The sequence below is a fragment of the Nicotiana tabacum genome, chromosome 22, assembly GCF_000715075.1.
Source record: "Nicotiana tabacum cultivar K326 chromosome 22, ASM71507v2, whole genome shotgun sequence".
NCBI lineage: Eukaryota > Viridiplantae > Streptophyta > Magnoliopsida > Solanales > Solanaceae > Nicotiana > Nicotiana tabacum.
The window spans coordinates 28,823,340-28,842,152 of record NC_134101.1 but is presented as its reverse complement, the minus strand read 5'-3'; the positions used below and the strand labels follow the sequence as shown (position 1 = coordinate 28,842,152).

At 41.3% G+C, this 18,813-nt stretch overlaps 1 protein-coding gene across 3 annotated transcripts in view; it reads right to left on the bottom strand.

The window, feature by feature from the left end:
* The window catches only part of LOC107817965 (FHA domain-containing protein PS1), a 45,931-nt gene extending 36,935 nt beyond the window's left edge, over positions 1-8,996 (bottom strand). For all 3 annotated transcript variants that reach the window (XM_075243964.1, XM_075243963.1, XM_016599748.2), the window contains exon 1: positions 8,487-8,996. In XM_075243964.1, the coding sequence (XP_075100065.1) occupies positions 8,487-8,793 (307 nt within the window). In that variant the 5' untranslated portion in view covers positions 8,794-8,996. The remainder of the gene's footprint in view (positions 1-8,486) is intronic.
* Between the last annotated feature and the right edge of the window lie 9,817 nt (positions 8,997-18,813).

Below are 18,813 nucleotides of genomic sequence, written 5' to 3'. Positions count from 1 at the left end.
AGTAATATAGCCCGTAGGCTTAGTAGTCGATTGAACGATTCGAACTCGAAGTATTGTAGCCCGTAAGCATAATGGTCGAGTGAGTGTTTGCTCGAACTCGGAATAAGAGTAGCCCGTAGGCTTATTAGTCGAGTGAATGTTTCGAACTCGAAGTAATGTAGTCCATAGGCATAACAGTCGAGTGAGTGCTTGCTCGAACTCGGAATAAGAGTAGCCCGTAGGCTTATTAGTCGAGTAAATATTTCGAACTCAAAGTAATGTAGCCCATAGGCGTAATAGTCGAGTGAGTGCTTACTAGAACTCGGAATAAGAGTAGCCCGTAGGCTTATTAATCGAGTGAATGTTTCGAACTCGAAGTAATATAGCCCGTAGGCATAATGGTCGAGTGAGTGCTTGCTTGAACTCGGAATAAGAGTAGCCCGTGAGCTTATTAGTCGAGTGAATGTTTCAAACTCGAAGTAATATAGCCCGTAGGCGTAATGGTCGAGTGAGTGCTTGCCCGAACTCGAAATAAAAGTAGCCCGTAGGCTTAGTAGTCGAGTGAATGATTCGAACTCGAAGTAATGTAGCCCGTAGGCGTAATGGTCGAGTGAGTGCTTGCTCGAACTTGAAATAAAAGTAGCCTGTAGGCTTAGTAGTCGAGTGAATGATTCGAACTCGAAGTAATGTAACCCGTAGGCGTAGTGGTCGAGTGAGTGCTTGCTCGAACTCGGAATAAGAGTAGCCCGTCTTATTAGTCGAGTGAATGTTTCGAACTCGAAGTAATGTAGCCCGTAGGCGTAATGGTCGAGTGAGTGCTTACTCGAACTCGAAATAAGAGTAGCCCGTAGGCTTATTAGTCGAGTGAATGTTTCGAACTCGAAGTAATGTAGCCCATAGGCGTAATAGTCGAGTGGGTGCTTGCTCGAACTCGGAGATTTATCTCAATCCTGTTTGCATAATAGATCTCGAAATTGAGGAATTTTTCTTGGATACAAGATTTGGGTAAAGAAGAAAAATTTCTTTGCAAGTCATTATACATGTGTTCATATTTTGCGTCAGGGCTCGGGCCAACTACATGAGCATGGTTCGTTTTGACTATTTGGCTCTTACAACTTTTCCTATTGGAACCCTATTGTTACGAAATAACTTTCTTGCATCAGAACTTGATATATTTGAGGGCAAATGCCCCCCAGTATTCGAGGTCGATTGTAAAGAGGCCTCGGATACTGTCAAATTGTTTCTATGTTTAGCACGATCAATGGTTGCCTCATTAAAAATCTTGCCGAAAAATCCATTTGGGATAAAACCGGTCTAAGGGGAAAAGAGTGCAACGCGTGCTTTCAAACCTAGGGCTTCGTATTGAAGGATCCATCCTAGCTCCTGATCGGACTCCTGCAGGGGTTAGTTTCGAAATGTAAACGAATATGGGAGGGTCATACCTTAGCAGTAGTATCGTTTTAGGTGCGACACATTCCAATTGCTTGATAGTTGTTTGCCGTTTATAATACCGAGCTTGTAAGATCCTTTTCTGACGTTTTCGAGAACCTAATACGATCCTTCCCAGTTCGGTCCTACTTTTCCTTCGTTTGGATTTCGGGTACTGAGGGTGACTTTCCTTAGCACTAAGTCCCCGAGTTTAAAATGGCAAAGCTTGGTTCTTCGATTATAGTATCTTTCGATTCGCTGCTTTTGGGCAGCCAATTGGATGAGAGCAGCTTCTCGTCTTTCATCCGATAATTCGAGGCTAGTGTTCATAGTCTCGTTATTTGACTCTTCTGTTGTATATCGAAACCTGGCACTGGGTTCCCCGACTTCGACTGGAATCAAGGTTTCGGAGCCATATACTAAGGAGAACGGGGTTGCCCCCGTACTGGATTTTGATGTTGTTCGATATGCCCAAAGAACTTCGGGTAGGATTTCTCTCCATTTTCCCTTAGCGTCGTTCAACCTCTTCTTTAGGTTTTGAATGATAGTTTTGTTCGTTGATTCAGTCTGTCCGTTCCCACTGGGGTGATACGGTATTGATAATATCCTTTTTATTTTGTGGTCTTCGAAGAATTTCGTCACTTTGCTGCCGACAAACTGTTTTTCATTGTCACACACTATTTCAGTGGGTATCCCGAATCGACATACGATATGATCCTAGATAAAGTCTATAACCTCTTTCTCTCTTACTTTCACGAATGCATGTGCTTCAACCCATTTAGAGAAATAGTCAGTCATAAATAAAATAAACTTAGCTTTACCTGGGGCCGATGGCAGGGGGGCGACGATATCCATTCCCCATTTCATGAATGGCCATGGGGATAGGACTGAGTAAAGTTGCTCTCCGGGCTGATGGATCATCGGTGCAAACCTTTGACATTTGTCACATTTTCGAACAAAGTCCTTTGCATCTTTCTCCATATCGATCCAATAATACCCTGCCCTGATTATTTTTCGGACTAATGAATCGGCACCAGAGTGATTTCCACAAGTGCCTTCGTGCACCTCACGTAGGACATAGTCGGTGTCTCCTGGACCTAAGCATACCGCCAATGGTCCATCGAATGTCTTTCGGTATAACGTTCCGTTTGCAGTTAATGTCCTTCGGTATAACGTTCCATGGGGATAGGACTGAGTGAAGTTGCTCTCCGGGCTGATGGATCATCGGTGCAAACCTTTGACATTTGTCACATTTTCGAACAAACTACTTTGCATCTTTGTCCATATCGATCCAATAATACCCTGCCCTGATTATTTTTCGGACTAATGAATCGGTACCGGAGTGATTTCCACAAGTGCCTTCGTGCACCTCACGTAGGACGTAGTCGGTGTCTCCTGGACCTAAGCATACCGCCAATGGTCCATCGAATGTCCTTCGGTATAACGATCCGTTTGCAGTTAATGTGAATCGAGCAGCTTTGGTTCGTAGGGCCCTCGAATCTTTAGGGTCCGATGGGAGCTTTCCAGTCTTTAAGTATTCAATATACTTATTCCTCCATTCCCAGGTTAAGCTTGTAGAATTTATCTCGGCATGACCTTCTTCGATCACGGATCTCGAGAGTTGAACGACAATCCCTGAGCTTATCTCGATTCCTCGACCGATGATCCCAAATTTGCAAGTGCATCGGCCTCACTGTTTTGCTCTCGTGGAACATGCTGTAAAGTCAATTCTTTGAAATGGTGCAGAGTGACATGCAGTTTGTCCAAATACCTTTGCATTCTATCTTCTCGAACTTCGAAGGTTTTGTTCACTTGATTTACCACCAGCAAAGAGTCACACTTGGCTTCAATGACTTCTACTCCTAAGCTTTTAGCTAGCTCGAGACCTGCAATCATGGCCTCATACTCGGCCTCGTTGTTAGTCAACCTAGTAGTTTTGATAGGTTGCCTAATAGTGTTACCCGTGGGTGGCTTTAAAACGATGCCTAGCCCGGACCCCTTCACATTCGAAGCCCCGTCCGTAAAAGGGTCCATACCCCCGATGACATACCCGATTTCAATAAGAGTTCTTTTTCAACTTCGGGTACGAGGGTCGGCGTGAAATCGGCCACGAAGTCCGCTAAAATTTGAGACTTGATGGCCGTACGGGGTTGATATTCGATATCGTACCCACTGAGTTCGACGGCCCATTTGGCCAATCGGTCTGATAGTTCGGGCTTGTGCAAAATATTACGGAGTGGGTAAGTGGTCAATACGCATATGGGGTGACATTGAAAGTACGGTCTTAACTTTCTAGAGGCGCTTATCAGTGCAAGTGCCAATTTTTCTAAGTGTGGATATCTAGTTTCTGCTTCTCCTAAGGTTCGACTTACATAATAGACGGGAAATTGCGTATCTTGCTCTTCTCGAACTAGGACACCGCTTACCGCGATTTCCGATACTGCCAAGTACAAGCAAAGTTTTTCGTCTGTTTTTGGAGTATGAAGCAGTGGTGGGCTCGATAGATATCGTTTTAATTTCTATAATGCCTGTTGGCATTCCGGGGTCCAAGCGAAATCGTTCTTCTTTTTTAGTAGAGAGAAAAATTTGTGACTTCGATCTGACGACCTTGAAATGAATCGGCCTAAGGCGGCAATCCGTCCCGTTAGCCTCTGCACGGCTTTTACGCTGTCCACGATGGCGATGTCTTCTATGGCCTTGATTTTATCAGGGTTAATCTCGATCCCCCGATTTGACACCATGAAGTCGAGGAACTTGCCCGAACCGACCCTGAAAGCACATTTCTCGGGGTTGAGTTTCATGTTGTATTTCCTTAAAATCTCGAATGTTTCCTGCAAATGGGTCAAATGGTCCTCTGCGCGCAGGGATTTAACTAGCATGTCATCAATATAAACTTTCATTGTTTTACCTATTTGTTCCTCGAACATTTTATTTACTAGGCGTTGGTAAGTAGCTCCTGCATTTTTTAGCCCGAAGGGCATCACATTATAACAATATGTTCCATATTTGGTGACAAATGAAGTCTTTTCCTGGTCTTCCGGGTTCATTTGGATTTGATTATACCTAGAATAGGCATCGAGAAAAGTAAGGATCTTGTGGCCGGCCGTAGTATCTATCATGCGATCGATGTTATGCAGTGGAAAAGAATCTTTGGGGCATGCCCTGTTTAATTCCTTGTAATCTATACACATTCTAAGTTTGTTCCCTTTTTAGGGACTACAACTACATTGGCTAACCATTCGGGATATTTTACCTCCCGAACGGACCCTATTCTGAGAAGTTTAGTTACCTCGTCCTTTATGAATGCGTGCGTGCTTTACCTCGGATTGGGGCCTTCTCTTTTGCTTTATTGGTTAGAACCTAGGGTCCAGGCTTAGCCAATGCGTCGTTATATCCAGTGGGATCCCTGTTATATCTAAATGGGACCAAGCAAAATAATCCATGTTATCGATAAGAAATTGAATAAGCTTGTCCCTGAGTTCGGAGGTTAATCTCGTTCTCAGGCATACCTTTCGTTCGGGCAAATGCCCGATTAATATGACTTGCTCCAACTCTTCAATCGTTGATTGGGTAGTGTTGGAATCATCGGGAAGCACGAAGGATCTAGGGATCATTTGATCATCATCTTCATCGATCTTCCGATTTTTTGGTTGGGTTAAAGCTGGTGTCTGTGATTGCTATTTGGCATCTTGTTCCTCTTTTTAGCTCGATCTCTTTTGAGTTCGCTTCCTCGACGGCAAACATTTCTCTCGTGGCCAGTTATTCTCCGTACACTGTTATGACCCCACTCGATGTTGGGAATTTAAGAACCTGGTGTAGGGTCGAAGATACAGCTCTCATGTTGTGGATCCATGGCCTTCCAAAAATGGCGTTGTACCTCATGTCGCCTTCGATTACGTGTAACTTCGTTTCCCGGATGGTCCCGGCCATGTTTATCGGCAGAATTATCTCGCCTTTGGTGGTTTCACATGCCATATTGAATCCGTTTAAAACCAGGGTCGCGGGTACGATCTAGTCCTGTAGACCGAGCTGTTGTACGACCTTCAATCTAATGATGTTGGCCGAGATACCTGGATCAATTAACACACGCTTAACTTTAGTTTTATTCATAATTACGATATTACAGTGCATCGTTATGAGGTTGTATGACTCCTTCTGCATCTTCATCATTGAAGGACAAAGTTCCTATGGGTGCGTAATCCTGAGTTCGAGATCGTTTTTCTCTCACAATCGATGACTTAGTGTGTTTAAGCACCGGCCCTTGAGGGGTATCGAACCCGCCGATGATCATGTGAATGACGTGCTGTGGTTCTTCTTGTTCGTTTTGCTTACCGAAATCCCTGTTTTTTAAATGGTTCTTCGCCCTGTCGCTTAAAAATTCTCGAAGGTGCCCTTTATTGAATAACCGGGCTACCTCCTCTCTTAGTTGCCTGCAGTCTTCCGTTCTGTGGCCATGGGTGCCATGATATTCGCACATTTGATTGGGACTGGGCAAAATCGGTCTGCATGGGCCGAGGCCATTTAGTGTCTTTGATGCGTCCGATAGCCGACATAATGGCGGATGCATCAATGCTGAAGTTATACTCCGATAACCGAGGCGCTTCCTTAGATCCGGTAGGCCTGTCGAACCCACTTCTGTTCATCAGCCCCCGAGGTCCTTGACCTCGATCACTTCTTTTGTTGCTTTGTCCGGGGTTACGTCTCGATTCATTGATTTTGTGGTTTCTGTTATATGATTGATATCGATCCCTGATCGGACCTTGTTCTCGATTAATATCCCTTCGAGCAGCGGGTTCAGACCCCAACTGATCATCTTCGACCCTAATTTTTGATTGGTACCGATTGTGCACGTCGGCCCACGTGATGGCTGGGTATTCGATCAGGTTATGCTTCAACCACTGTGAAGCCGTCGAACTTCGTTCGTTCAAACCTTGAGTGAAAGACTGAACAGCCAATCGTCTGTGACTGGTGGCAGATCCATTCGTTCCATTTGAAAACGAGATACGAACTCTCTTAGCATCTCGTTATCCTTTTGACTTACCTTGAAAAGGTCTGATTTCCTTGTTGCGACTTTTATGGCGTAAGCGTGTGCTTTTACAAAAGAATCTGCTAACATGGCAAACGAGTCGATGCAATTCGGCGGTAGGTTGTGATACCAAATCATTGCTCCCTTCGAGAGGGTCTCTCCGAATTTTTTTAACAACATAGATTTGATTTCATCGTCTTCTAAATCATTGCCCTTGATGGCACACGTGTAAGAGGTGACGTGTTCGTTGGGGTCGGTCGTTCCGTTATATTTAGGAATTTCGGGCATACGGAATTTTTTGGGGATTGGTTTTGGGGTTGCGCTCGAGGGAAAAGGCTTTTGCACGAATTTTTTGGAATCTAACCCTTTTATCATTGGTGGAACTCCCGGGATCTGATCGACCCTGGAGTTATATGTTTCTACTTATTTATCGTTGGCTTCGACTCGCTTCATGAGCTCCTCGAGTATTTTAGCAATTTCGGGAGTAGTCCGCGATTCTTGCTCATTTGACCTCACTATGGTTGGCTCCGTTCTGTGAGCAATTTCTCGAGGTGGACTGGGCTCCGGCCTGCTCGGTAGCTGGGTTTGGCTCTGCAACGGAGCTATCGCTGCTTGTTGAGCTTGCAACATTTCGAAAATCATACGCAAGTTGACTCCGTTTTCCTCGACGTTATGGTTATCTCGAGCTGCAGATCGAGTGCTACCATGAATGCTATTTTCAGGTTCAGAATGTAGGTTCGCCTCAATGGCCACATGCGAATTGATATCTATCGGCACTTCGATTCGAGCTCCAACGGCGTTGACAATTGGTCTTTCGGTACTGGGTGTCAAGTTGTTGTTCTCATCTTGAAGACCAGTTTCGTTGTCGATAGGTGAGGCCATTTGATTGGTAGTTAGTCGTTGCTAATCCGAAATCCAAGATACTTCCGGAAACAAGCGCAAAACGGTGTGTTTTTGCAGATTCGTATCAAATAATCAGTGTTACCCTTAGCCCCACGATTGGCACCAAACTATTTACCCGAAAAACGGATAGAGTTGAATTTGTACGTAGTTCTAAGGATATGTGGTATAGCTTAATACAAATCGTAAGGATAAATAGAAATATCAAATATAGATTGCAAAGAATGCAAAATAAACAAGGTTGGAAAGAAAATAATTTTTAGGATTCAGCAAAATGAGTTAATTAATGAAGCCTAAAAGAATAATCCTTGAATATAGGAGAATATGGTGCTTGAATTACAATGTAAGCAAAAAACTGCCCTTTACAAAAATGTAGTCATCGTCTTTATAGTGGAGGATCCTACTTTAGATATAATTAAAAATACATAGTGGAGAACCCATGATAAATCAACTTTTCCCTAATTTCCGCCGAGATTCTCTCCCTTAGTGTGTTTGCAACGGCTCTTGTGTGTGAGCTCGAGCTCGATGTCTCGATGAAGGTCGGAATTGCTTCTAGAGCTCGATGTGGACTCGGGATCAGGTGACGATTCGGGCTCGGTATCGGTTGCCCTCTGCCCTTAAGCTCGAAATCATCTCATCATAGTACGATTCGGACCCGAGCTCGATAATGACTTCGAACTCGTTATTTGACCTATACTTGAAATCTGAAGCTCGTTCATACCATCTTCGAAACTCATCTCGATATTACGAAGTCTTTCTTCGATCCATTATGTTTCGACCTCGATCAATAGTACGATTGCCGAAGTTTATTTCGACCGTATATAGAAGGAAAGCAGAAAAAAAAAAAAGAATCAATCAAAATGTCTAGAGCAAAGAGAAATGAAGCATGTTAAACAATAAATTATACAGAGAATTCATAGTACGCTGAAGCAAAATGATAGAGAGAAATACTAAGCATAAAAATTCTTGTCTTAATCAAGAAAAAAATAAAAATAAAGAAACATTAGTGCATTAATAAAATCACCAATATGCAAGATTATGAAGAAAAAAAAACAGTAGTAAAATTTCCACAACCCTCTTCTTTTAAATATGGCTTACAAAGGCAGAGCTTGAATATATAGTCTAAATAAGATAAGAGAAATTAAAGAATTACCAGAAGACAGATCAATAACAGAGAGGGAGTGAGTAGAGGGATTAGAATGAATGCGGAGGTGGAATCTGCTGATGCTTGGGTGTTCCAAGACTATGTTACAATCTGGATGTCGTCCAACCACCAACAAAATCTCTTCAAAATCTGGTTTCGTTTCTTCAATAGAAGCTGTGGTTATAGGTGGGGGATTATCAAGAAGAAAGATGTTTTTGAGGATGGCTCCATTCTTTAGCACTGTAAACAGTGGAATCTTCTTCTCTAATTCAGTCTGTAAATTGGGTTTTTCCAAAGATTCTTGATTCTCTGCCATGAAAGAGAAACAGAAAGAATTTGTCACAAAGAGATGGGGAGAGGGGGGTGTTTTTGAACGAAATGTTGCAAATATGACCGTTAGCTTATTTTATATAGAGGGAGTACTGCTTGTGTGAAACGGGCTAACTTTTCCTTTTAATTAGCAGAATTATTACATGTTAAGCTTTGTAATTTTTGTTTTTTTGTCGAGGCACTTAGGACTTTCTTTTTGGGGACTTTTACCAAAATGACAGTGGAGTTTACTGTTTACTTCTCTTATTTGTATATCTAAATTATACAATGATCATACACGGGTATTATATATGAATTACACATATATTATACAATTGCATGTTATTTTTAGTTCAATTCATTCTTTTCTTTTTTAAAACTTATTACTTCTTCAATCCTATTTGATGCACTTTGACTAACATGAAATTTAAGAAAGAAATAAAGACTTAAAATGTATGGTCTAAAATAAATTATTGGTGCATGAAAAAAGGAATTAACAAATTGAAATCCAGAAACCCATCCAAGAATTCTTGCCCTTTTATCCACTAAAAGTATAGTATAAATGAACTTTTGTATAATCAGTGCAATTTAACCTACTATAAGAATTTATTCGTCTTATTTTTTTGGGTTACTAACTTGATTTGCTAAGTATTGTACTTATCTTTAGTTACATTTTAATGATCTCTAAGTATTAAAAAAATTACATTGTACGTGCATACAAGTTAAACCCTTTCTTTCTCTTGTTAGTTGGGTGCTAACTGCCCTTTTTCTCATATACCGTTTTCCCATTTAAATACTTTAAACCATGATAGATAGATATAACATGGGAAAAGAAGCGAGAGATCAATGAGAGGAATTGGACTCTGCCAGCCTTTTAAGTAACATATACTAACAATTCCTTTCAAACTCAAAAACGGTATGTTAATATATATATTTAACATCATTAATTTGTACAGCCATTTACAAAAGGAAGGAAAAGAAAAGCGCGACCTTCAAAACTGTGTTACTCTAATTCTGCATTATGAACAAAAAAGGAAGAAAAAATTAGTGATCAAAACTTGTTTTTGTGATGTCCAGACTCCAGTACTTTGTCAGTGGGAAGCAACGGCGAAAATGGGGCTTGGTTTGGCATCAGGCTCAGGAGGAGAAGGCAACAATGTGAGTGCCAAAATACTGCTGACTGCAGCTGCAGCTGCTCCCGCCACAAACACCGGCAAGTTCCCTCCTCCGAACAACGCATCAAATGGCCCTCCCACTAGTGACACTAACGTCTGTATTTTAACAGAAAAATTGCGTATCAACACTTTTTTTATCAAACACAATAACACCTACTTATTTTCAGCTTCAACACTTTTATCCAAATACATAACCAGCACTTGAAAAGTATTTTTCAGTATTTGATACTCAAAAGCTACTTAAATTCAGCTAAGCAAGATAGGCTCTAAGTCTTATTTTTCTGCATTAAGTTACTCCACTTCTCTAGCATTATCACTGCCCTTGTTTGTGCTTAGGCTACAAATACATTTTGTTTTTTATTATGATAATCGAATCATTAAAACGTTATCAAGTTAGGAAAATGAAAATCCTAGAGGTGCAAAATTAGGAAATTAAATATCCAACGTCACGTTAGTTTAAACTAGAAAAGGCAAAAGACATCGAAAATATATACGTGAGAAAGAGAGAAAACGCGCGAGGAAGTTATAGTTAATTACCTGTGGGACAACTATTGCAAGATTTATGACTCCTTGTGATAGACCTGTGGAATTAAACAAATTAAAAAATATAGTTTTGATCTGATTGTTATTAACATCATAACAAGAATATTCAGGATTAATTACCTTGCCCTGCCCCAGCATTACTAGAATATATAGATGCCATAGCAAATGGGATGCTATAAAGGACCTGTACAAGACGAGATTTAAAAAGAGTCAATTTCATGTTAATACTAGTAAGATTAAGATTAATGATATTCTAGCACGCAATAAGTAATATTTGTACGTGCTGTTATATCGTAAGTCAATTTCTGTACTATTAGAGATGCAGATGTTAATTAATAATGATAGTACTTGCTTAATAATTATGTTATAAGCATGTGTACATGCATATCCTAAAGTAGAGTTTTCAAAAGCGTTTGTTAAAACGTACGTACTACGACATATTGGTGGGACGTAAGTACGTTGAATTTCCCCAAAAAGTCCTTTTCTTGATACTTAAAAATGCTCAAAAGTCAGCTCATTGAAAATTGTTAAACTAAAAAAACTAGAAAGTGTTATAAAATAAAAACTGTAAAGTAAAGATAAGTATAGAGAGAAATTGATATATTATTCAAACTTCAAATTTATGTATATAATGAACTAAAAACTCCTCTATTTATAGAAGAATGGAAGCAGCTGCGAGGCTTTTCAGGAAGTAGCTGCAAGACTTTTCTTTAGCTGCTTGTAAGCTGTCTGCATGAGCTGCTTGCAACCTGCCTGTTTAATAAGAAGCTGTTGCAAATCATTTCATTGAGTTGCTTGCAACCTGCCTGCATCAGCTGCTTGTAGATAAACTTCAACAGAGTACTAAATGGATAATCTTCTTCGGAAAGATTATTTATAACGGAGTAATAAATGAACATCCACAATATAATTATTTTCATAACACTCCCCCTTGGATGTTCATTAAAAGGTATCGTGCCTCATTAAAACCTTACTAGGAAAAATCGAGTGAGAAAAATCCTAGTGAAGAAAAAAGAGTACACATATTTAGTAATACGCATTTCTAGCTGCCTCATTAAAAACCTTAAAAGAAAAACCCTGTGGAAAAAAATCTTAGTAACGAAAAAGAGTACATCGCGTATTTTACTCCCCCTGATGAAAACCTTGTTTCAAATATTTGAGTCTCCGCATTCCAATCTTGTCTTCTCAAAAGTTAAAGTTGGCAAAGATTTAGTGAATAAATCTGCCGGATTGTCACTTAAACGGATTTGCTGCACATCAATGTCACCATTTTTCTTAAGATCGTGTGTGTAGAATAATTTTGATGAAATGTGCTTTGTTCTATCTCCTTTTATAAATCCTCCCTTCAATTGGGCTATGCATGCAGCATTGTCTTCGTATAAAATTGTGAACCTTTTATTGTCACGACCCAATTTCGCCTATAGGTCGTGATGGCGCCCAACACTACAGCTAGGCAAGCCAACTAATAAGTCAAACATATATTGGTTAAACTTTTATTCCAAGAAGATAATAAAATACCAATTTCTACTAATGTGCGTGCCAAGACCCGATGTCACAAGTGCATGAGCATCTAGTAGATTATACAAAACTCCAAATACTGTCTGAAATAAAATAGACAGAATAGAAATATCAGAAGAGACACAGGTAGCTGCAGAACGGCTCAAAAAGGCAACTCACCACTATGCCTCGGGATGACGTGGGTATGTGATGATAGGTCCTCCACTAGTACCTGTCTCAGATCCTGCACAAAAAGTGCAGCAAGTGTAGTATGAGTACGTAAACAACGTGTACCCAGTAACTATCAAGCCTAATCTCAAAGTGGTAGAGACGAGATGGCCGACTTTGACACTCACTATAGGTCAATAATAATTGAAATAAAAGTAAGATATTTAAATCAGCATGATTTACAGAATTTACAAATAATTTATTTACTCAGCGGAAATAATCAAATTCCTTCAAATGTAACAATTCTCAATATATTAATTAAATTCCTTCAACTCAAATAATTTCCAATTTATCAATTAAATATCATTTGCAGGAGTGACAATTAATTCCTTAACAAGCAAGAATAATAATTTATTAAATTCCAAGGATTTTTTAATTTATTAATTAGCTTCACGAGCTGAAATAATTTATTAAAGTATCGTGTAATTATTATTATTAAGCACGATTTCTGTCGAGGACGTACGGTCCGATCCAGAGTGTCGTATACACTGCCAAGGGACGTGCGGCGCGATCCATAGATGCATCTATCCTGCCGAGGCGTTCGGCCCGCTCCACAAGAAAGGAGGACATTTTCTTATGTGCCTCCGGAAGGAGAGTATATTAATTATGAGATGAATTTGGGAGGAGAACAATTTCTTTTAATAATTAATTGATTTAAACAAACAATAAAGCCTATGAGATTTCCATCCTTTAATATCTTTATCTAACAATTCACAATATATTCATATAGATATCAATTAATATAAATAAATCAAAGAATACAATTTACACAAGTAAGGCATGCTTTGAGTCCTAAACTACCCGGACTTTAGCATTAATAGTAGCTACGCACGGACTCTCGTCACCTCGAGCGTACGTAGCCCCCACAATTAGCAACAATTATTTAATTTTTAATCTCCTATGAGGTAATTTCTCCCTCACAAGATTAGACAAGAGACTTACCTCGTCTTGCTCCAATTTAATTCACTATAAGGCCTTTTCCACGATTATCCAACCCCACCTGGCTCGAATCTAGCCAAAATAATTTGATACAATTACTAAATATTATAGGAATCAATTCTATAAGGAAATACTACATTTTTGATAAAAATTCCGAAATTAATTAAAAATTCTCCCGCGGGGCCCACATCTCGGAATCCGACAAAAGTTACGAAATCCGACAACCCATTCAATTACGAGTCCAACCATACCAGTTTCACTCAAATCCAACTCCGAATCGATACCGAAATCTCAAAATTTCGTTTCTATGAGATTTCTAAACTTTTCCAAATTTCAATCTCAAAACACTAATTAAATTGTGAAAATAATAATATACTTGTATATGTAGACCAAATTCGAGTTAGAATCACTTACCCCAATGTTTTTCCCTTGAAAATCTGCCAAAAGTCGTCTCTGCTCAAGCTCAAGTTCGCCAAAAATGGCAAATGGGACGAATGTCCTCTGTTTTTATAACTTACAACTCTGCCCAGTTCGATCAAGGAGCTCGATCAAGGGAGCTCAATCTCAGGAGCTCGATCTCAAGGAGCTCGGTCTCAGGGAGTTCGATCAGGGTATCGAGGTTGGGCCTTCGATCATAGCTTCAATCATTGCATCGAGCTTGAGCCTTCGATCAGGGCATCGAGCATGGGTCTCGATCCTAGCCTCGAGCCTTACCTTCGATCATGCCCTCGAGCCTTGCCTTCGATCGAGGCTTCGATACTGAGCCTCATCCCTGGCTTCGACTCAGGACTCGATCGTGGGCTCGATATCTGGGGCTCGATCTGAGGCTCGATATCTGGAGCTCGATCTGAGGCTCGATCACAAGCCAGAATATGCAGCAGAAGAGAAAATTGCAGCAGCTTTTTAAGTCTAACTTTTGATCCGTTAACCATCCGAAACTCACCCGAGGCCCTCGGGACCTCAACCAAATATACCAACAAGTCCTAAAACATCATACGAACTTAGTCGAACCTCTAAATCATATCAAACAACGCTAAAACCATGAATCATACCCCAATTCAAGCTTAATGAAACTAAGAGTTTTCAACTTCTACATTCAATGTCGGAACTTATCAAATCAACTCCAATTGACCTCAAATTTTACACACAAGTCATAAATTACATAACGAAGCTATGAAAATTTTCAGAACTGGATTCCGACTTCGGTATCAAAAAATCAACTCCCCGGTCAAACTTTCAAACTTTAAATTCCTATTTTAGCCATTTCAAGCCTAATTTCACTACGGATTTCCAAATAAAATTCCGATCATGCTCCTAAGTCCAAAATCATCATACGGAGCTATTGAAATCATCAAAATTCTATTCCGAAGTTGTTTTCTCCAAATGTTGACCGAAGTCAAACTTAGCACTTTAAGGCCAACTTAAGGAACCAAGTGTTCTAGTTTCACCTCAAACACTTCCAAATCCCGAACCAACCATCCCCGCAAGTCATAAATCATTACAAGCACCTACAGGAAGTTTTATTTTAGGGAATGGGGTTCTAAAAGTTAAAATGACCGGTTGGGTCATTACATTCTCCACCTCTTAAACAAACGTTCGTCCTCGAACGGGTTTAGAATTGTACCTGGAGTGCTGAATAAGTGTGGATATCTGCTCCGCATGTCTTCCTCAGTCTCCCAAGTCACTTCCTCGACTGGTTGGCCCCTCCACTGAACTTTTACTGCAGAAATCCTCTTGGACCTCAACTGGCGAACATGTTTATCAACAATGGCAATTGGTTCCTCTTCATAACCCAAGTTATTATCTAGCTGAACTGTGCTGAAGTCTAACACATGTGATAGGTCGGCATGATACTTCCGGAGCATAGATACGTGAAACACCGGATGAACTCCCGATAGGCTGGGAGGCAAGGCAAGCTCATAAGCAACCTCCCCAACTCGTTTCAACACCTCAAATGGGCCTATAAACCTTGGGCTCAATTTGCCCTTCTTCCCGAATCTCATAATTCCCTTCATCGGCGAAACCTTCAAGAGAACTTTTTCACCTACCATAAATGATATATCACGCGCTTTCTGATCCGCGTAACTCTTTTGTCTGGACTGTGCTGTACGAAGTCGCTCCTGAATCAACTTTACCTTTTCCAAGGCATCCCTTACCAAATCAGTACCATATAACTTAGCCTCACCTGGCTCAAACCATCTGATAGGTGAACGACATCGCCGACCATATAAAGCCTCAAATGGAGCCATCTCGATGCTGGATTGGTAACTGTTATTATAAGCAAACTCGGCCAAAGACAGGAAACGATCCCACTGACCTCCAAAGTCAATCACACATGCCCTGAGCATATCCTCCAAAATCTGAATTGTCCTCTCTGACTGTCCATCGGTCTGCGGATGAAAGGTTGTGCTGAGCTCTACACGGGTCCCCAACTCACTCTGTACTGCTCTCCAGAAATGCAAAGTAAACTGAGGACCTCTATCTGATATGATGGAAATTGGCACACCGTGCAACCGAACTATCTCCCGAATATAAATCTGGGCCAACCTCTCTGAAGTATACGTAGTCACAACAGGAATAAAATGTGCCGACTTAGTTAACCTGTCAACAATCACCCAAACGGCATCAAATTACCTCAAGGTCCGCGGCAATCCAACTACAAAATCCATAGTAATTCGTTCCCATTTCCACTATGGTATGGTCATCTGCTGAAGTAGGCCACCTGGCCTCTGTGCTCATATTTAACTTGCTGACAATTTAGACACCGAGCTACATACTCAACTATGTCATTTTTCATTCATCGCCACCAATAATGTTGCCTCAAGTCACGATATATCTTAGTAGCACCTGGATGAATAGAATATCGAGAACTGTGTGCCTCTTCTAGGATCTTTTTCCTCAGTTCATCCACATTAGGAACACACAGACGATCCTGGAGTCGTAGAACACCATCTGCACCAATAGTGACTTCCTTGGCACCACCTCGTAGTACCGTTTCACGAAGAACCACCAGGTGTGGGTCATCATACTGGCGAGCCTTGACCTGTTCAAATAGTGAAGATTGGGCCACAACACATGCAAGAACTCGGCTGGGCTTTGAAATATCCAGCCTCACAATTCTGTTAGCCAAGGATTGAATATCTAAGGCTAATGGCCTTTCCTCTGCTGAAATGAAAGCCAAACTACCCATACTCTCCGCCTTTCTGCTCAAGGCATCTGCAACCACATTTGCTTTGCCCGGATGATACAGGATAGTAATATCATAAACTTTTAGTAACTCTAGCCATCTACGCTGCCTCAAATTTAGATCCCTCTGCTTGAACAAATGTTGCAAACTGCTATGATCAGTGTAAACTTCACAAGACACTCCATAAAGATAATGCCTCCAAATCTTAAGAGCGTGAACAATCGCAGCTAACACCAAATCATGTACCGAATAATTCTTTTCGTGGGGCTTCAGCTGACGTGAAGCATATGCAATAACTTGCCCTTCCTGCATCAATACACAACCCAAGCCAACGCGCGAAGCGTCGCAATACACTGTATACATTCCTGAACCAGAAGGCAACACTAACACTGGTGTTGTAGTCAATGATGTCTTGAGCTTCTGAAAGCTCACCTCACAATTATCGGACCATCGGAATGGAGCACCCTTCTGGGTTAATTTGGTCAAAGGTGCTGCAATAGATGAAAAACCTTCCACGAACCGACGATAATAACCTGTCAAACCCAGAAAACTCCTGATCTCCGTCGCCGAAGTGGGACGATGCCAATTCTGAACTGCCTCAATCTTTTTGCGATCAACTTTAATATCTTCGCCCGATACGATATGTCCCAAAAATGCTACAGACTCTAGCCAAAACTCACATTTAGAGAACTTGGCATATAACTTTTGTTCCTGCAATGTCTGAAGCACTACTCTCATATGCTGTTCATGCTCCTCCTTACTACGTGAGTAGATCAAAATGTCATCAATGAAGACAATGACAAATGAGTCAATATATGGCCTGAATACCCTGTTCATCAAATCCATAAATGCTGCCGGTGCATTAGTTAAACCAAAAGACATTACCAGAAACTCATAATGACCATATCTAGTACGGAAAGTAGTCTTCGGAACATCCGAATCCCGAATCTTTAACTGATGGTACCCCGACCTCAAGTCGATCTTAGAGAATACCCTAGCACCCTACAACTGGTCAAATAGATCATCAATACGCGGCAACGGGTACTTGTTCTTAATAGTGACTTTGTTCAATTGGCAATAATCAATACACATCCGCATTGTTCCATCCTTCTTTTTCACAAATAATACCGGTGCACCCCAAGGCGATACACTTAGTCTGACAAACCCTTTGGCTAGTAACTCTTCAAGCTGTTCTTTCAATTCTTTCGGAGCCATACGATACGATGGGATAGATATAGACTGGGTATCTGAAGCCAAGTCAATACAGAAATCAATATCACGATCAGGTGGCATACCTGGAAGATCTAACGGGAATACATCGGGGAACTCCCGAACTACATGCACTGAATCAATAGCTAGAGTCTCTGCAGTAGTATCCCGAACATAGGCTAGATAAGCCAAACAACCCTTCTCAATCATGTGTTGAGACTTTATAAAAGAAATAACTCGATTAAATGAACTAACATGCGAACCCTTCCACTCCAGCTCAAGCATTTCTGGAATAGCCAAGGTAACAGTCTTGGCATGACAATCTAGAATAGCATGATATGGAGACAACCAGTCCATACCCAGAATAATTTCAAAATCGATCATCTCAAGCAATAGGAGATCTGCTCTAGTTTCATAACCACAGAATGTAATAATACAGGACCGGTAGATCCGGTTCACAACAACAGAATCGCCCACAGGAGTGGACACATAAACAAGAGTACTCAAGGACTCACGAGAAACGCCCAAGAATGGAGCAAATAGAGATGACACATATGAATACGTAGATCCTGGATCAAATAATACTGAGGCATCTTTGCCACAAACAGAAATAATACCTGTAATCACGGCATCTGAGGCCTCTGCATCTGGTCTAGCCGGAAAAACATAGAACCGAGTTGGAGCGCCAACTGGCTGGCCTCCGCTTGGCTGACCTCCACCTCTAGGACGGCCCCTACCCACCTGTCCTCCACCTTCTGGGTGGTCGGACTACTGGTGGAGCAACTGGTCCGGTAAGCATAGGCTGCTGACCCTGCTGTACTGGTCTACCCCAAAGCCTGGGGCAAAACCTCCGCATGTGACTGGGATCCCCGCACTCGTAACAAATCTTCGGTGCGATGGGCTGCTGACTAAGTGTCTGGCCTTGTGGACCTGAATACCCACTGGGAGGACCCTGAATAGCTAGTGGGCGGTAAGAACTCTCTGGGATAGCATTGAGATAAGGTCGCACCGAAGCACCTCGAGGAGGTGGTGGTGCTGGATATGGTATTCTGCTGGACTGTCCCCTCACGAACTGACCTCTGCCCCCGGACGGAGCTCCTCTAAACTCTCCAGAGTACCTGGACCGCTTATCTCTCATAATTTGCTCTCGGCTCCGCTGACGTACACCCTCAATCCTCCGGGCTATTTCCACAACTCGCTCATAAGAAGTACCCATCTCAACCTCTCGAGCCATAGTAGCCTGAATACC